We start from the raw sequence: 18,868 nt of genomic DNA on the forward strand, positions 1-18,868 counted from the left end.
AGGGGTCAGAGACCATAACTGTCCTGCTCATTATAGCCTCCAGCGCCTACGTGAGGTTCAGGCTGAGGAAAGAGTGTGAGTTTGGGATAAATGCAGAGAACACAGGGCAGCTGGGTGGGCCTTCAGCAACTTCCAGATTCCAGAAAGGCCAGACACACAAACCCCATCTCGACCAAAAGGAAACAGTCCAGCTCCACTCACCTTCCAGTCTGGGGGTAACTGGGCCCCGAAGCCCAGAGCCGGAAACATCTTGTCACTAATCAGAGACAGGAGAAGAAAACTACTGTAAGACATCAGGTCAGAGGCCTCACTGCCCCCACCCACCCCTCCCAGCCCTCGCCCAGGGCTGGGCCCACTCTGCCTTGCACACCTCCAAGGACAGAAGGAAAAAGCTCACCACCTCTAGAACGAGCTCTGTGTGAATGATCTACTGAGCTCACACCCACCTCTAAGTACCTGGTGAATGTGAGGCTTGACCCTATCCACACCTGTGGCAGACATGGCTAATCAATCACAGCACTTCTAACCGGTGGGCCAGGATGCAGCTTTTAGGTCCTTCTCAAACTGGGACCTCAGGCATCTGCTAAACCACAGTCGTTACAGAAATATACTGCCTGTCTCTCAACCTCCCATTTCTGTCTGAGAAAAATTCTCCTAAATGAGAACCCTGGCTTAGTGTCAAGGCCCTTCATCATCCAGCCCCAGGACCTATTCTCATCTCCTTCCAGCTGCCCTCCCTCATACCCCACTGGCCCAGCCCTGGCCACTGGCCACTAGCTGTGTCCCAAACACACAGGGCACCTCATGCTCCAATTTCAATCATGTTATATCTCCTTTTGCCCCCAGCCTGTTCCCTGTGGCAAACTCCTACTCATCCACTAAGGCCCAATTCAAATGGCCCCTTCTCTCTGTGGGTTTCCCTGAGGCCTGAGAATGCCTCTCTTTGGTGCTCCCATAGGTCCTGCCTCGCATGTAAACCGCTCTCTCGGAACTCCAGTGATTCGTTCCCTGTCTTCCTCCCTGCGTGGGAACTCCCTGAGGGCAGGGATCATGTCTCACCTGTTCATTCACTCAACTTACATATTGAGGAATCCCCTGGCTGTTGTGTGAAGGACAAACCGCCAGGTACTAGGACAGAAGCAGGGAGACCAGTGAGGAGCCTACTGAAGTGGTCTGAACGGGAAGGGATGGTGGCTTGAACAGGCTGGTAGCAGTAGGGGTGGGAGAAGGGGCTAGATTCAACTAGGTTTGGAAAGGATTTGCTGAAAGAACACTGGGGGAGATAAGGGAAGGAAAAAGTGAAGGGTTCTGGGTGAGTGGTAGTGCCTCTCATGGAGATGGGGAAGAGGGTGAGAGGGGTAGGGGCTGGGGCAAATGCCCAGAGCTTACTGGGTCCTTCTTTGCTAAGTCCGAATGCCCATGAGGAGGCTCAGTGAAGGGACTGAGTGGGCAGCTGGATACAAGGGACTCCAGAGCAGCAACAGCAGGCTCCTCTGCCCAACCATGCAGATGGGGACTTTCAACTCCCTTGCCCTGTGGGCTATACCTCTCTTAATGTGGCCAGGGATCACAGCCCCGCCCCACCCCCCTCCAACCCCAGACCTGGGAATCAGACACTGGTAGTAAGGATGTCTCTCTCAAGGAGGCCAAGTGCACACAGGATTCCTGAGCCTGCTGTTGTTCCTGCCAAATCTCCGGCACCTGCACCTTCCTTCCCTGTTCCCCATGTTTTGGCTTCCTAGTCATTCTGCCCTCTGGCCTGGAGGTCCTAACAAGCACCACCTGTGGCAATGATGCCATAACCTTCAAGTGACTTCTGATCCTCCAAGGCCACACCCCCTACACAGCGTTCCTTCACTGACTTTCCACTGCCCCCCCTCCTTAACCCAAAGATCTCCAGGAAGCATGGCCACGGGAAGAGGGCCCACACGTGCTGGCTGCTCCTTCCAAGTTCCCAGCAGGAGTGAGACTATTAGGCCATTAGGTGCCAGGCCCAGGAATCAGAATGTCTGGGTGCCAGTCCCCCTGCTCTGTGTGACTTCGGATACATTCTCTACCCCCCTTCTCAAGCCTACATTTCCCCAGCTCTAAAAGGGAAAGTTGCAACAATAGCAAACACGTTTCATTTTCCATCTTGATTCCTTTTCTTACTGGCTACTTGCGGTACCATATGGAGAAGGATTCCAGCGTGGATCTGGGCTCCGTAGGTAAGAGGTCAGCAATTGACTAGCGAAGTCTGCCGCAGGTGTGGGAAGGGGCAATAAGGCACGTCATGTGTTGGCCATTCCTAGGTTTGATGATCTTTGGGTCCCTTCCAGTTTGATAAGCTGAGCTTCCTGGTTGGATGAAGCTGGAGCTGACCTTCATGGTCCCTCCCCAAGTTTACCTGTCATAGTCCTGAATGATCTGCCCAACAGCCCAGATGGCTGACAGATATTCGTTGGTGCCCATGGGGTTGATATAGTGCAAAGAGGAAGGGTCCAGGGGATTCCCATTGGAGGCTGTGAAGTCTATCCCAACCTGTAGCGTGGGGGTAAAAAAAAAAAAAAAAAAAAAAAAAAAGGCCACTCAGGGTGGTCACAGACCCTAGCTCCCTATCGCATCCCCAGGGAACAATGAGCCTGATGGGACATGGGAAGCCCACTCATCTCCCTGTGCCAACCCACCCTTCCGTAAGATGGTCTGACACCTGGAAACTGACTGTCACTCCTTTGGTTCCAGTGCCATTTGGTTCTAGTGCCATTTGGCTCCCTATTGCTCAAGCATAAAGTCTATTGCCCAGATGTGACACAAAGCCAACTCATAGTCCCAAATTCCTTTCTCCCCCTCACTGTCACTACCCACACACTCATCTGTTTCCATTTCCAGGCCTTTATTCATGAGGTTCCCTCTACCTAAAGAGCCAGGCCATCTTTTCTCCCTAATTCTCCTCCATCATTCAGGCCCAGTTTGGATCTGCTGCCCCGTGGAGGCCTTCCCAGACACCCTCTCCCCTCCCCAAGCCACCTCCACCAAGAGGCCCCGGGACCTAGGGCTGCCTGGTACGGCAGTGCCCATCTGCCCAGAGTCAGTGCTCACTGTAGGCAAGATACGTGCCCCTGAAGCCAGGTCCGGAACTAGGCACAGAGCACCAGGGAAGATGCTCCACAGGAGCTGGGGCTGATATCTGCTCTCTCAGCCTGCAGGGAACTCCAGCCCAGCCCCTGGAGGGCTAGCAGATGAGTGGGTAAGCCTGCCTGGCAAGGGGGGATTAGGAGAGGGATCCAGGGAGAAAGATGGCCACCTTAGAACTTGGTCATCGTGGGATGGGTTTGGCATAGAGGAGGCGCTCAGTATCCATTTGTTGAATGAACACACACACACACACACACACACACACACACACACAGGAGGAACAGGAGAGCCCAGCCTATTGGAATGAGAGAGTAGTGGTGACCAGTGGGGTCAGAGATCAACAAGGCCAATCCCATGACCCCATATACTCATGCAGATGACCTCCCACCCCATGGAATCCAGAGGTGGTGGTGGAGAACAGTGAGGCAAGGCGGGGAGGTGGGCAAGAGCATGGGATCCAAGCAGGACCCCTGGGCCCCAAGGTCTCCTTTGGGTGAGGAGCATAAGACCAGATGGACAGGACAAGTCTGTGGGGCCTACACTCCAGGCCACAGGCAGAGGCACAGTTCATTTACTAAATACCTACTGTGTGCCAGGCACTGAGTGATTTGCTGAGGTTCGTACAGAAACAAAACAAAATCCCTGCACTAAAGGTACTCACAGTCTGCAGAGTGGGACAAACAGGGACAAGAGAAAAAATACTTATATAATTTCAGAGTGGCAAGTGTCCTGAAAATCAAAATAGGAGAAGAGACAAGAAGGAAGCAGGAAGCATCAGGGGAGGCTTCCCTGAGGAGGTGACCTCTATGCCATGGCCTGAAGGGTGGTAGGGCAGCAGCCATGAGAAGGTTCCGGAGGAGCGTTTCAGAAAAAGGAAACAGCATATGCAAAGCCCTAGAACAGAAAGGAGCGTGGCATCTTGGAGGAACAGTGGGGTCCTGTGTGCATGGAACCGAATGAGCAAACAGGAGGGGCAGCAGAGGAGACAGGAGGGCCTTCTGACCATTGAAGAGCTTCTTTTCCTGCTGAAGAGGTGTAACCAGCAATCCTCGGAGGGCTGGGCAACCATGCCCTGATCTCTAGCTACACCCTGACTCAGGCCCAATCACCTATGCCCTCTTCTCTGGGCCAGACACACCCTTTGCCCTGGAGAAGTCATTCCCGAAGTTTACCCCATGTCCCTCCTGCTACAGTGGTGACCCAAGCCCTTAGGGAGGATCCTCACTGGGGTTGGGTGGGGTGGGGTTGGGGGGAGAGACTTACCGTGAACATGAGCTGGCAGCCTCCCAGGATGTAGTCCAGGAAAGAGTAGTCCCGGTTTATCTGGAAGGGATCAGGGGAGTCACTGGGCCCCTGCTCTGCACCTGAGGCCTGGCCCTCTACCTAGTCACAATACCCAAGAATGACCTTTGGAGAGCTGATTGCTCTGTGCCCTGAAACCTTAGTAGAGTCAAGGAGGCCAAGAGAAGACCCGGTCTCATTATAACCAAACTCCAGTCTCTATAACAACACTCAGAGCAACAGTTCCAGTGGGTGAGAGTGAGACACACACACACACACACACACACGCGCGCGCGCGCACACGATGATTCCAGGCAGGGCCCAAGGGCCCAATGTCAGTTATACCTACCAATTACACGGCAGAGAAAATCTCAATTTGTTGCTGTTCAGTCCTTAAGCCCTCTTTAGCCCTGACCAAGCTCTGCTCCGAACGGAGAGAGACCAGGCCTCCAGCTCAAGGCCTTCTGCTATAAATTAATAAAGCTGCTAAAACACTGTGTTGGTTTTGATGGCCTTTGCTCCTTTTGGCAAAGGATGCTGGCCTTCTAATTTTGGTGGAGTCAGAGGGGGGTTCCTTTCAAAATAAATGTATTTAAGTAAAAAAAACAAAAACCAGCCAAAGAAACAAAAAATCGAAGAATGGGAGAAGAAGGGCTGATTACAAAAAGGAGTAAGTAAGGCAGGTGCCAAAAATCATGAAGGGGAATCTGAGGGACAGAAGCGTCAGGCACAAGGACCCAAAATCACGATGCTGTAACCTGATGGATCAGCTTTCACAGAGCACTTCCGCGTTGTGACCTCACTGAACAGTCGTGGAAACCCCAGCCTGTGACAGCGTGGACTCCAGACCGGGACATAGAAGCCTGGGATCTGGGGTCAGCCAGCTGGCATGGAGAGGGTGCCAGGACTCACTTGGGACCTTCAGGCCCACCGACCAGGGCTCTCGCTGCCCCAGCCCAGGCTGTCTTCCTTAACATCCGGCCTCATTCCAGCAGACACCTGGCTACCAGACATCCAGGGACAGCCCTGACCACTGCTGGTGTGAACCTCACTCCCCTTCTGGGCCTCAGAGGATCCAGCTCTACCACAGGAGTCACAGTTGCCAGAGCCCTCGATGATGTTAGCAGACCCCCACCCAATGTCCCTCTGCCCCTGGGATGCCGAACACGCAGTGGGAAAGCCACCAGTATGGGAGGCAACCTCCCAGTGACCTTCCAACTAGCAGAGGCCCTGGAAGGTCATCTCATGCCCTCTCGGACCTCCTTATATCACAGGAATGTGAGCTGAGACCACCCTTCACATGCTTTACCTAGTTAACATCCCCATTCTACAGATGAGGAGACTGAGGCCCAGAGAGATTAAGCTCAGAAGATCGCAGAGCCAGGATGTGGCAGAACCAGGATTTGAATCCAGGCCTTTCTGGCTCCATCCCCAATGCTCTGTCTATACCTTCTGTGGTGATACCTCCCTGTGTGACCCCCAAACCAGGCCCCTGCCCCGTGCCCACCCCTGTTGGCTCACCTTGCAGGAACGCAAGATAATGATGCCCGAGTTCTTATAGTTCTTTTTCTTCCTTTGCTTCTTGGGGTTGATGCACTCGAATTCCAGCTGGGCAACATGGGAAGAGAAAGAAAAGCTCAGCTCAGCGCTTCCATGGCGACTGACCCTCCCCTGGGCCGCAGGATCCCCTCCACAGTGCCTCTTCCAGGAAGCCTTCCTGGATGCCCACTCCCAGAAAAGGTTCCTGACACTTCAGGCTCACACCAAGCTGTGCCTGCCCAAGGTAGGAGGATCTGCATTGCTCCCTACCCCAGATGACTCATCTATGTCATGTCCAGAACTATGTGTATGCCCAGAACCACCCCCCCAGGGCCCAGCTTCTTGGGGGGAGTTAAATGGATAACTCTTGAGTGCTCCCCACATGCTGGGCACTTTACCTGTATCATCTCATTGAATTCCCACTCTCTTCCTCTGCCCCATTAGACAGATGGGGAAACTGAGGCTCAGAGGAACTGGATATTTTGCTTAAGAAGTCCTTCTTGATTTAAGGTCCTACAGCCAGAGAGGTGGGATCTGAGCCCTAGTCTGCCCAAGCCTGTGCCCCTCACCCGGCCCCCGCTGAGGTTTCAGGGTCACACACACACGGGCCCATCTCACCGGGACGCCATCACGAGCCTCACACATCTGCGACACTGAGGTCTGGAACTCGCCGATGAAGTCATGGCCTCCGTCGTTGTCATAGTCGTAGCACATGACCTGGGATGGGTCCAGTGAGGTCACCTCAGAGCAGCCCCCAAGGACGTGCTCTCCAGCCCTCTCAGCTGCCTTAGCAAACCCCACGTCTTCCTTTTGCTTATGCTTCCCCAAACCCTCCAGCATCTGCCTCGCTGGCCTGGGATGACACTGTTAGCTCCTGGACTGTCTCCTGCAGGAAGCCTTCCATGATTGCCGGCAAAAGGGGCACCCCAGCAATGGAGGCTGTACACTCTGGAGCAGGAAGCTTAACTCCTTATACACCTGTCTCTCTCCGCTCCTCATCTGTCTGGGGCTGTGATCTACCTGTCTTCGCAGGCCATGGCCTGAGGCCCTCCCTAGACTCTTACTTTCCCTGACACAGGTACAAAAAAATCCCAGTTTTCCATGCTCTCTAATCTAGCCACCACTCCTAGGAGGAAGGCAGGAATTATCATACCCATGCCACCGACGGGTAAACTGAGGTTTCAAGAGAGAAGCACTTGCCCCAAGTCTCGCAGTGGCAGTAGTAGACCCAGAACTAGGTTTCCTAGTACTGTGTTTCAGAATCCCCGCCCTCGCCTTGCTGGCTTCCTCTCCCCCATCTCTCAGACATGGTCCCTGAGGGTTTTTAGAGACCAGTATTCATTGTCCTCATCAGTTGTCCACCTCAAAACACCACAGGGACAACACTTGGTCACCTCCAAGGTGTTTCTACAGTTGTTATCCCAGCTGGCAGCAACGCAGCCCTCTGGGAAGAACCAGACAGCCATTCTGTTCCTGTTTTAGAGAAGGGCTCACAGAGACGGGAGCCGTGCCCAGATGGCTCAGAGGGTCAGGCAGACCCGAGACGAGAGCCCAGGTCCCCTGTCTCTCCCCCTACATAGGTTCTCCTTTCTACCTTGATAAGAAAGAGCTTTGGGGGCCCCTGGGGGGGCTCAGTCAGTTAAACATCCATCTCTTGATTTCAGCTCAGGTCATGATCTTGTGGGATTGAGCCCACACTGACAGTGCACAGGCTGCTTGGGATTCTCTCTCTCCCCCTCTGTCTCTGACCTTCCCCCGCTTGTGCTCTCTCTCTCTCAAAAATAAATAAATAAACTTAAAAAAATCCTAAGTTAAGAAAGAAAGAAAGAAAGAAAGAAAGAAAGAAAGAAAGAAAGAAAGGAAGGGAGGGAGGGAGAAAGGAAGGAAGAAAGAAAAAGAAAAGAAAAGAAAAGAAAAGAAAAGAAAAGAAAAGAAAAAAGGAGCTTTGCCAAGGCATCCCCAGAAAGCCTCAGATAGACTGGGAGGCTGGAGCTGGCAGGGTGGGGTGCAGGGCTCCCAGCGTCCCCTCACCTGGATGGGCTTCTCCATGTCCCCATCACACAGGGACACCAATGGCACAGTGAATGGTTTCCACACAGGGTCCAGTGTGTACTTGATCACCTGCAGGACGTGAGGGCCAAGGGTGAACTCAGGCCCAGGGCAGCAGTGCTCTCGGGTGGGACCCGATGGGGATGGGGGTGGAGAGACCCACGACCATGCTTCTGGGGATGCAAGTGAGGATCTCTGTGGCGGGGAGGGAACAAATCCTTTGGGCACCGCTGTGGCCCTTCCTGCTCCCTGCATGGCTGCGACCACACAGCCCCATCCTGAGACACTGGGGGTGGCCAGACTAGAGACCCACTGGCTTAGAGACCCCCAGAATCCCATGCACCCACCTCAGTCCTGTGAACCAGCATCCACTTGCCATCATCTCCCGGTTTATAAAACTCGAGAAATGGGTCTGACTTCCCAAAGAGGTCCTGGAGGAGGCAGGAGGATGTGGGTGAGGGAGGCACGACTCTGGCGGATTCAGATGAGAGGTGGGGTGGCCCAGCCGCTGCCCCCAACCCAGGCTCAGGTGCGGGAGCGGTGGGCAGAGCCAGTCGCCTGGGGCCAACCAGCTCCCCCACCATCCTGGTGTTACCAAAGCCTGTGTTCAGAGACCCTGAGACCTGGAGTCCGCAGGAGCTACAACGTAGACCGGCCGGGACTTCCAAAGGGCGATTGTTTCCAGTGCAGGGCGATGCCAATGGGAGGATGTGATTTTAATTTATTTTAGTGGGCATCTGAAAAACTGAAACTATCCCAGCCCATCACAGAAGGGAGATGATGTCCTCTGGAAATCCATTTATTTAAGTTAAAAAAAAAAAAAATGTGTCAGGGAACACTCAGGGAAAAGAACTTCCCAGGCAGAGGGAATACCAAGGGCAAAGGTCCTGAGGCCTTTGAGGCCTGATGTAATCCTGGAACAATGATGAGGCTGATTTGGCTGAGGCAGAATGAAGGTGGGGAGAGTAGAAAGGGTGAGGTCGGGGGTGGGGGTGGGGGGCTGTGGACAGGGGCGGGGCCCTGTATGTTACTATAAGGATCCTAGCAATTTATACTGAGACAGGGAGTTCTAAGCAGTGCGTTTCCAGTTACGTCTTGAATACCTCTAAATAACGGGAAACTCACTACCTCAGTGGTAAAGAGGTTCTAACTTGGTCCTAAGCTACTTGTTCCTGGATGCGGGGTGATAAAGGTGATAGCCAGAAGCACCAGGATTAGGCCACACACCCCTGGGCTGGGGGAGGGATACTGCTCCCTGATGGAGAAACCCCTCCTCGCCTGCCTTACCTTTTTGTCCAGCTTCCTGCCCGCCAGACTCAGCGTGATGACCTGGTTGTCTGACAGCTCCTGGGCAGCAATCTGTAAAGCCACAGGAATGTGAGGGGTGGGACCTGCCCCTCTGGCTCCCCCTGGCGCCCCGCCAGGCAGAGTGAGCACGGGTGCTTAGGAGTCAGTTCTCCAGGGCTGGGAAGGGGAAAAAAGAGGAGGGGGAGTACCGGGCCACCCTGGTCATGCCCCTTGTCTTTTCAATGGAGGTTTTCCAAAACCTCCATTGCCATCTTCTGGAAAATGGGGTAACCCATCTGAATATGAAGAACCAGAAGTGACTCCGTGTGGCTCAAGAGAGGAGGCCATGTGAAGCTGTTACCAGACATGAGGGGAGGTCTTGAGCCTTGGGGAGAGGTTCTGGGCCAGGGAGCAGCTTGACAGGCCCCCTCATGCCCCACTGCAGACCTCAAAATGCCACGACATTGGGGGATTCCAGCAACCTAACCGTGCAGCTAGGGAAACTGAGGTCCAGGAGTCACCTGAGCTCCCTCTGCTGTCTTGTCAGCTCATGCTGTCATCTGTCTTCCACGCCTTCGCCATTGGCCATGACCCTATGGCCCCAACCCAGCCAGTGATGGACCAGCTGAGTGACCTTGGGGCTACCTTTGCCCTCTCTAGGCCTCTCTCTGTCTCCCTTTCCTCACAGGGTAGCAGGGAACGCCCTTGGGCCAACAGCAACACAGGTGAGCTGGGTCCTCTCTTGGTTAGGGCTTCCTCTCCCCCCACACCTGTAGGACAGCCTTACCTACAAGATACTTGACCTTCCACAACTACACGGAAGCCAGGCTGGATGCCAGGCTCCCTTTCCTCTCCTCCAGCAGAGACTTGCTCAACCACCTTGCAAGATAGGTCCTATTACTGCGCCCATTTCACAGAGTTAGGAACTGAGGTTTGGAGTGGCATGGTGGAAGTGCTAGGGGTAACAGTTACACCAGCCGGGCTGGTTTCCAGGTAGAGGGGAGCTGGCTGGTGAAGGTATTTAGATAAGGAGGTTCTGAACCCCAAGAGGTTGGGAGGAGACATTCAAGGCGGCAGGAACCGTGGATAATGGTCTGTGATATGTGTGGTATACTAAGAATTCAGTTTGCCTTGAAGCCAGAGTATGCACACGAAGGCGTAAAACACGGCTGAGGCAGGAAAGCAAGGTGGGGTCCCTCACAGCCTTGAATGCAAAGCGCCACGGGCAGTGGGGAGCCAGGGAGGCTCCAGAGCAGGGGGGGGTGACTATATATGAGCACATATAGGTTTGGCCCTCCTCCCTCTAGCTGGCCAGTTGCTCTGGCCTGACGCAGTCTCTGAAGGGAGAGAATCTCACTGAGCCTCACCTCCCCAGGGTGCTTCCTCTCTGGGCTCCAGGTCCCTCATCTGTAAAACAGGTTTCCCAGCCTTCTAGGAGACCTTGAGGACCCAGGACTGTTCCGAGCAGAGGGCCTGCGTAAGGCTGGACTCATTGCGCATCACTAGAATCATTGCACATCCCATGGCTGGAACTATTGCTCATCGCGCGGCTGGAACCGTTGCGCATTGCAGCCGCAAACAGAGCTCCACGGGTCAGGCGCTCCTCAAAGACCCCCTAGGGCAGGCCAGGAGGGGAGGGCCAGCTGGGAGGGCTAGGGTGGACTCCAGGAATGAGTCGGAGCGCCCCTGCCCTGGGAGTAGGAGGCCACAGGGGCCTCTAGCAAGCCCCCTACTCCCAGCTTGGCGGCCCCCAACGCATCATATGTGGAGCCAGGAGCCCGTTGCTAAGAGACCTGTTGCTAAGTTGTAAGTTGGGCCTTTTTACTCCAAACAAAGCTGGTGATTATCTGGCAGGGAAGCAGCCCATTGATGGGGGAGGGCAGCGAGCAAAGGCGGAGGGGTGCGGAGAGCAGGGAGGGGGCTGGTACCGTAATCAGGCCCTTCCCTGCAGGCTTGTCATTCATCAGCAGCAGAGGCCGAGTGATCTTCTTGCTGGAGACGATCTGGGGTGGGGAAGGAGAGAGGAGAGTGGCGCTCCTGAGCGTTGGTGGGGAGGAAAAATGCTCAGCAGTCACCACTCACAGCACGCGCATGCACGCGGCTTCGGCTCCGCGCTGGCGCTGGCGGGTCGCTGGCTACACCTCCCCATGCAACCAGCAACCATCGCTGACTCCAGGGCGCAGCTGAGGAGACAGACGCCCAGAGGGGTTAAGACACTCGCTGGATGTCCCACAGCTGGGGCGCAATCCCTGCAGTCCACTCCCACTGACCCGGTTGCCCCCAGGCAAAGGCTCTTCCCAGGCTCACATTCTGGAGGCCCCTGCAGGGAGTCAAGCCCCCTCACTGCCTCCCCCAAAGCCACCTACAGACCCCACCCTCCTCAGGGTGTGATCCTGATGGAGAAGAGCAAATCCTATGTATTTTCACGCTCCGAAGAGAGAGGACATGCACACAGCGCTCGGTCGGCAATCAACACAATAGAGAGAGGAAGAGCAGAACACGTTGTAAAGTTGCCCCTCCGCCATCTCTGTACCCCATCCCCACACTCTTCCTGGGCCACCCTGGTCCTCGGTTTCTTGGGGGGGGGGGGGGATGCCAGTGTTTCTTTGTGCTGCCGTGCGCACGTGCTGGTTTTCCTCCCCAGTCCACTCTTGCCCTCGCCCTTCCCTACCTGCTCGGAGCACGGTGGCCTTCATCACCCCGCGCGCAACCCTGGGCTGTGGGTACAGCCACGGGGGGCGCCAAAAGGCACCAGACGACCAGGAGGAGAGCAAGGCCGAGCGGTGGTTTGGCAGACCTGACGCTCCCACGGCTTCAGCTCTAGTCCAGAGGCTTCCATGCCGTGGCCACACCTCTCACGGGGCCCTGGCAACCTGCTGCCCGCCCTGCCCCCTCTCCAGGCTACGGGCGGTCCTGCTGGTGGCAGGTGCCACCAGCTCACCCTCCAGCTCTCTCCTCAGTTATCCTTTGAGGGCGAGGACTCCAGGCAGAATCCCAGGGACACACCCTGCTTCTCACACAACGGTGGGCCCTTGCGTTTTTTCCATCCCATCTCCTGGAAGGCCCAGGCCATTTTTAATGTGCACTGTTCCTCCATCATCACCATAGACTAAGCAGTCGTCAGCAGGCCCCAAGTGAAATGGGGGGAGACTGAGGCCCAGAAGGGGGTGGGGGCTTGCCCAAGGGCACACAGCAAAAAGGGCTGGAACTCCTAACCCTGCGATCTCCAGCCTCGATAACCTCACCAAGGACTGAATTGGATGGGAAAGTGTGGCCCAGAGAGAGAAAGGAAGTTGCCCGAGGTTACACGGTAAGCCAGCCACAGAGAAGGATGCCCATGGGTGCCGTGGTTGCTGGTCAGGTGCTCCTAAGCCAGGAAGTCACGACTGCATCTGATCACTTCTGACAATCAGTTCTGGCCACATGGGGTCCCCATTCCTGTGTGGCAACAGCTCGCAGGCACCGTGCTCAGTGTTTTCCACCGAAAACTCTTCAGCCTGGCCCCAAACCACCAGGCTGCTTACCCCCTTTCGTGCCTGCTGCCCCCCAAGCCTATCCGCATTTGTGATGCTACCTCGAAAGCCAGCCAGGAAAATGGGGCCAGGGAAAGCAGGTGGCAGCAGAGGCCCTCTCCAAGGGACCGCCCTGTCCTTGGGAGCAGGGTGATGCCCAAGGTGAGGACTCCCTTGCCCTCCTCGTCCACCGGGAGGGGCCCGGCTCACCGTGCCCAGGCTGCAGGAGAACTGGCCCAGGAAATCATGCTCATCGAGTTGTGTGCTGGACTTGTCCTGGTCAAACAGGGCGAACTTGAGCTTCTGCACCTCCTCAAAGTGGTAGTCGAGGACGAACTTCTTGGAGAACGCGGGATTGAGGTTGTTGACGGCAGTTTCTGTCCTGTCGTACTAGCAAAGGGGCGGGGAAGCAGGAGCCTGAGTCAGGCAGCTGGTTCAACCCTTCTCGGGCTGCCCGAAGTCATTCAAACTTGCTGAACACCTACTCTGGCAGGCCCTCGTGGCCAGTTACCTGGGTGGCTGAGGTAGTTATTACTCCCGGCTCACAGATGAGGACACTGATGCACAGAGAGGTTAAGGGACTTACCCAAGATTGAACAGCCAGACGGGCAGTGTCAACATTTGAACCCAGGTCTGGCTCTAGCACGGACAGTCTTAACTCTTCGACTCTGGCTCCACACCAGGTGCCAGGGGAAGAGCTTGAGCCGTGTCTCTGCCTAGGTAAGTGGCAGACAGTAAGTCCCTTTCGCCATCAGAGCCTCTGTTTCCAGTTCTGTGCAACGAAGGGATTGGACTATCAGTGCTTTTCAGCCTTTTTATCTTGGAAGAACCCTTTTTTCAAACCACACTTCACATGGAAGCTGACGGAGGGAACAGAAAGAGGGAGGGGTACTTAGGGGCAGGTGGGGGCAGATGTTGGTACATTGTACAGATTCCTGGAATGTCCAAACTGGGAACTGTACAGACCAAATCCCCCCTTCCCCCCCCACTGTGGAAACCAAGGCCTGGGTAAAGACAGGGCCTTGTACTGTGGGTCAGCGGTGGGGCTGGGACAAGAACACTGCCTCCTGGCCTCTACACTGAGGCCCCAAACCACGGACTCTGGGCGATAGTCTATTTTGGGGCCTGGGCTATGTTGATTTTTCCTCCCACCCAGTCCATTTCCGAGGGCTGGAGATGCAGGGATGGAAGAAGTCTTGGCCCTGGGCTATTTTTAGCCAGGGTGGCCAGCCTGGGTGAGAGACAGATTGTCAGGGGTGGGGGGTGGATGCCACGAGTGGGGGTGTGGTGTGGTGGGGATTACACCATTCCCTGAGGGGTAGGCGGAGGTCCCAGAGACCCGGCAGAGGGAACCAGGGTGCTCCAGACATGCTGGCTTTCGTCCTCGGCTGACCTCATGTTCCACCTCCCGCTTCTGGCTGTATCACCAATGCACTGCGTGACACAGAGGGGCCCCTACCCACTCTGGGCCCGTTTTCCCTCTGTGAAATGGGTCAACAATCTCAGCACCAGTTCCCTGGCATCATGAGAAGGAGCCAACATCTGTGGAAACTCTTTGTAAACCACAGTACGTTCATTGGGCTGCCCGCTGTGGCTCAGCTGGATAATTATTAAAAATAGATACGTATTTTGGAAATTTTACATGCATAAAACTATCTCAAAGGCCGGACACCAAACGGTTAACAGTGGGTCTCTCTCTCTCTCTCTCTCTCTCTCTCTCTCTCTCTCTCTCTCTGACACACAGGTTTCCCACCTTTGCTGATTACTTTCTTTAGGGCTGTATGTATTTTCTAAATTTACTACAATGAACAGAGACCCGTTTTGAAATAAAAACAAAGCCTCTTTTAAAACTTGAAAGTGCTAACAGTTTGCATTTCTCAATATCCTTCCTCAGGCTGCATTTCTCATCAGCCCACAGGCCAAAGTCTTCCAGTTCAGAAGTCCTCAGCACCATCCACAGCCCCAGGTCTGGGTCTCTGCAAGGTAGGCGGGAGGGAAAATATCCTCATTTCACAGATGAGGAGACAGGCTCAGAGAGGGACAGCCACTTGCCCAAGGCCACACAGCAGGGAATGACAGACCTAGGTCTTGGCCCAGCTCTGGGACCAAAGACTGAGTTCCCCATTTCTCTGTTTGCTTCTCACTGACTATATGCTCATTTAGGAATAAACATGGCGGGGGCGGGGGGGGGTCGGCGCCTGGGTGGCTCAGTCGGTTAAGTGTCTGACTCTTGATGTCAGCTCAGGTCATGATCGCATAGTTCTTGAGTTTGAGCCCCATGTCGGGCTCTGCACTGACAGTGTGGAGCCTGCTTGGGATCTCTCTCTCCCTGCCCCCCACCCCACTCATACAAGTGTACTCTCTATCTCAAAATAAATAAATAAACTTAACAAAAAATAAATGTGGAAGGTTGTTTTAAAAATGGAAGCATTTTGTAAAACCCTAAAATATATTTTAACTATATATTACAGTAATTTAGAATATTATGATATGGGGGGGTGCACCTGGGTGACTCAGTGGGTTGATTGTCAGACTTTAGCTCAAGTCATGATCTCCTGGTTCATGAGTTTGAGCCCCACATAGGGCTCTGTGCAGACAGTATGGAGTCAGCTTGGGATTTTCTCTCTCCCTCTCTCTCTGCCCCTCCTCTGCTTGCGTGCATGCTCTCTCTCTCTCTCTCTCAAAATACATAGAAAAACTTAATAAAATATTATGATATGAAACAATATGATTATAAATCTAAATCTATGAATTATAATAACTTACAAATACAATTATTTGAAATAATAATATCAGTACAATTTTTAAAAATGTTTATTTATTTTGAGATAGAGAGAAAGAGAGAATGCAAGCAGGAGAGGGACAGAGAGGGAGGGAGAAAGAGAGAATCCCAAGCAGGCTCTGCACTGTCAGCACAGAGCCTAATGCAAGACTCAATCTCATGAACTGTGAGATCATGACCTGAGCCAAAAGCAAGAGTCAGACACTTGACTGAGTTACCCGGGTGCCCCTAAAATCCAATTTTAAAAGCAACAATCTTCTAAGTAACCCCTGGCCCACCCTCCAATGACCTCCAAGGGTCTGTCTAACCTGGAGGTCCCAGGATCCAGTGGGAACCCCTCCCCGGCAACCTAGCCACCCTCCACCCAGCCAGGGCACACATGGAGGGGCCTCACCTCAATCCACCTGCCATCGTTCTCTGTAAAGAGGACACAGAAGGGGTCAGACTTGGAGGTGACATCCCGGTCCAGCAGGTTCTGGCCACTCACTGACAGTTCCACCTTGCACACACAATACTGGGAGCCCACGGGGGCCACCCCCGCTGCCGGGGCGCCCCCACCAGGGATGTAGGCCATAGGGGTTGTCGGTGCTGGCAGCAGCTCCTGGCAGTCTGGGCGGGGAGAGAGGTGGGGGTCAGAGAGGACACAGACATCCGCTCTCCCACCCTACCCCGAGGCGGTGTCACCAACCTGACCCTTCCAGATGCAGGTAGAGATGGAAGGAAAGGTGTGTGCATGGGATAACACAAGCAAAAGCTTGACCGAAGGAGAATGAAGAAAAACGGGTCCTTAGCAGGCATGTTTAGTTTGAAGGTATTATCTGTGCCAGTCAATTGTTACACACACAAGTCCAAGGTGCCGCTGCCAAATCAGCGACAGATCACAGTGGATGTGGGCACCTAAAATATTCATTTTGCCAGGAAAACCTAGGCTTCTCCTGAGCAATTAACAGTTTGGAATCGTGTGGCTACCGTGGGGCTTATCATTGCTCAGGTTTCCCTCATTGCTTTGGCCACTAGGAAGCTCACTTCTGATAACTTATCCAAAACTTGACTTTGTTCATTGCAGCCTTGTTCATCTTGTATCCTGGGCCGATGCACAGGGACTGAGGCACAAGGAGGCACTTAGTGTATGCTTGTTGAATAAAAAAGAGGAACGAATGTCTAAATCAGTGAACGGACAAACCCTCCACATGGCTCAGATTCTGCCTGAGTTGGTCATTATTCCCAACATAGAACTCTTCCGCTCGTACGTGACTTCCCCAGATTCCATGCCCAGGGCCTTATGTACCCTTCCACTGTCACAGCTAATTACTGGCATTTGCTTACGTTAAGCAGTTCTGTTTTCCAGCAAGCGCAAAGTGTTCATTTGGAGCAAGTGAAGACAAACCCATCTCGGGGGTGGAGGGGAGCTCTGGGTTCCGCCCATAACAAGGCCCTGCGGACAAGCCATCTGGCTCTCTGTGCCTCAGTTTCCACTTCTACCCACGAGACATCAAGATACAGCCTTGCCGAACTCCTGTGGTCAGGTCTCTTCCACTGGCTCGTGTGTAGTTAACACAAGCCCTGACCCCATGTGGATGAGGCCTTGACTAATATTTCAGCCCCTCCCTGCTGAGTGAGTAACCAGCCCTGTACTCCCCCAGGGGGGAGAGGTAAGAGAAGGGTGTTCCCTCGGTGGGGACGTGAACCCGACTTACTCACAGTGTTGACCACGAGCTGGGCACGTGACCTGCACCATGTCTCTAATTCTCATTCAGTCTTGTGGGTCAGGGACTAATATCACCCTGTTTTCCAGACAAGGACCCCGAGGCTCGTTCATCCACTCTAGAGTGTTCACTGAGCATCTACTAGGTCCCAAGAACCAAGCCAGGACTGGGATCCCGCAGTAAAAAGGCTGCCCAGTCTCAGCCCTCACAGCCTGGCTGACGGCTCGGGGAGAGCAGCCAGGTCCTGGGGGTACTGGGGCTTTGTTCTGAGTGATGGAAGTCTCAGAGGGTTTTAAGCAGAGAGGTGACATGACCTGATGTGTGTTTGGAAAAGCTGGCTCCAGCCCCTGTGGGGAGGAGGGGATGTTAGGCTAGGAGAGGCAGCAGGGGGGCTGGCGAGGAGGCTGCTGTCATCCAGGGAGGAGGGACCAAAGCACGCCCACCCGTCTCCCTCTGACCCCAGCCATAGCGCTGAGGCCATAGCCATGACCCCTGAGCGCCAGCCTCTGGCTGGGCAGACAGATGCCCCAGTCTGCGGGAGGCCCAGGCCAGTGTGGGGCTGGCACCAGAGGCCCCTCTCCCTCTGCAGACACAGCAAGACCCGGGCACGCCTGGGAGGATCCGGACAGTGGCAAAGCCAGTCCTCAGCCCTCTCCCTCCCACTGTCTGTCCCGACAACCTCATCATAATCACGCGAGCCCGGAGCGTCAGGGCAGCACTGCAATTTGCCTGCGGGATTTATTCTTGTCGTGTAAAAATTAGTTTCCACTGGAGGGGCTGGAGGACTGCATTCACTCTCCCCGCGTGCAGCTGGGTGGCCTTCCACGTGGGGGCGGGGTGAGCAAATCCTCGACCCAGTCAGGAGGGCGGAGGGGATAGGGACGTCCAAAAAGGACACCTTGCCGTGCGGCTGGGAGAACACCTGTTTGTGCTCACAGCCGCCCTGAGGTGGGGTGGGTCACAACAGTCACCCCCATTTTACAGATGAGGAAGCTGAGGCCCAGAGAACAGAGGTCACCTGCCCGAGGTCTCACAGCCAGGTAACCGCAGAGGCAGGGCACAAGCTGGGTCTCTCTGGCCTCCCCAGGCCAATCTGCGTGCTTCTGGCCGGGGTAGGGGTGCTGCTGAGCGTGGTTAGGAACTAGGACCTGGGTGGGGACAGAGGGGAGTCGGCCAGGCAGAGGGAACCCCAGTTCCTCTGGAGTCGCACTGTCCGCACTTCTGGGGTCAACGCTGAGGGGGTGGGTTCCAGTTTACCCGCCTCCTCTGCACCTCACGGGCCCCCTTCGTGACACGCTAGACGGCCCCACAAGGGCCACCTGTCCCCTGCTGCCAAGTCAGAGGCATCTATTTTCCTCCTGAGGGGTGTCAGGACGCACGCCAAGACTGACACACTTCCTGTGCATGGACACACGTGTGTGGTCACACACACGCACATGTACACACGCCCCAGACCAACACAGGCAAAGGCACGTAGGCCTATGAACACCGTGGGGCTGCTTCTCCCCTGCCCTCCCCCAGTCCGAGCCACTGTCGTCACTCCAGTGTCCCTGCGCTGTCCTCCTGCCCCACACCGGCTCCGGCCTGGCGGAGGGCAT

At 54.8% G+C, this 18,868-nt stretch overlaps 1 protein-coding gene across 6 annotated transcripts in view; it reads right to left on the reverse strand.

The window, feature by feature from the left end:
• Window positions 1-18,868, reverse strand: part of CPNE2 (copine 2) — a 46,918-nt gene that overhangs the window by 15,297 nt on the left and 12,753 nt on the right. For all 6 annotated transcript variants that reach the window (XR_007147325.1, XR_007147326.1, XM_047835224.1 and 3 more), the window contains exons 2-12: window positions 15,959-16,173; window positions 12,993-13,172; window positions 11,199-11,273; window positions 9,271-9,342; window positions 8,331-8,414; window positions 7,966-8,055; window positions 6,553-6,651; window positions 5,917-6,003; window positions 4,378-4,437; window positions 2,387-2,520; window positions 202-256 (exon numbers count right to left, since the gene is read on the reverse strand). Coding sequence is in view for 4 of the 6 variants with exons in the window: in XM_047835224.1 (XP_047691180.1) it covers window positions 202-256; window positions 2,387-2,520; window positions 4,378-4,437; window positions 5,917-6,003; window positions 6,553-6,651; window positions 7,966-8,055; window positions 8,331-8,414; window positions 9,271-9,342; window positions 11,199-11,273; window positions 12,993-13,172; window positions 15,959-16,138 (1,116 nt within the window). In the remaining 2 variants the exon portion in view is untranslated. The remainder of the gene's footprint in view (window positions 1-201; window positions 257-2,386; window positions 2,521-4,377; window positions 4,438-5,916; window positions 6,004-6,552; window positions 6,652-7,965; window positions 8,056-8,330; window positions 8,415-9,270; window positions 9,343-11,198; window positions 11,274-12,992; window positions 13,173-15,958; window positions 16,174-18,868) is intronic.

The sequence above is a fragment of the Prionailurus viverrinus genome, chromosome E2 (assembly GCF_022837055.1).
Source record: "Prionailurus viverrinus isolate Anna chromosome E2, UM_Priviv_1.0, whole genome shotgun sequence".
Taxonomy (NCBI): Eukaryota; Metazoa; Chordata; class Mammalia; order Carnivora; family Felidae; genus Prionailurus; species Prionailurus viverrinus.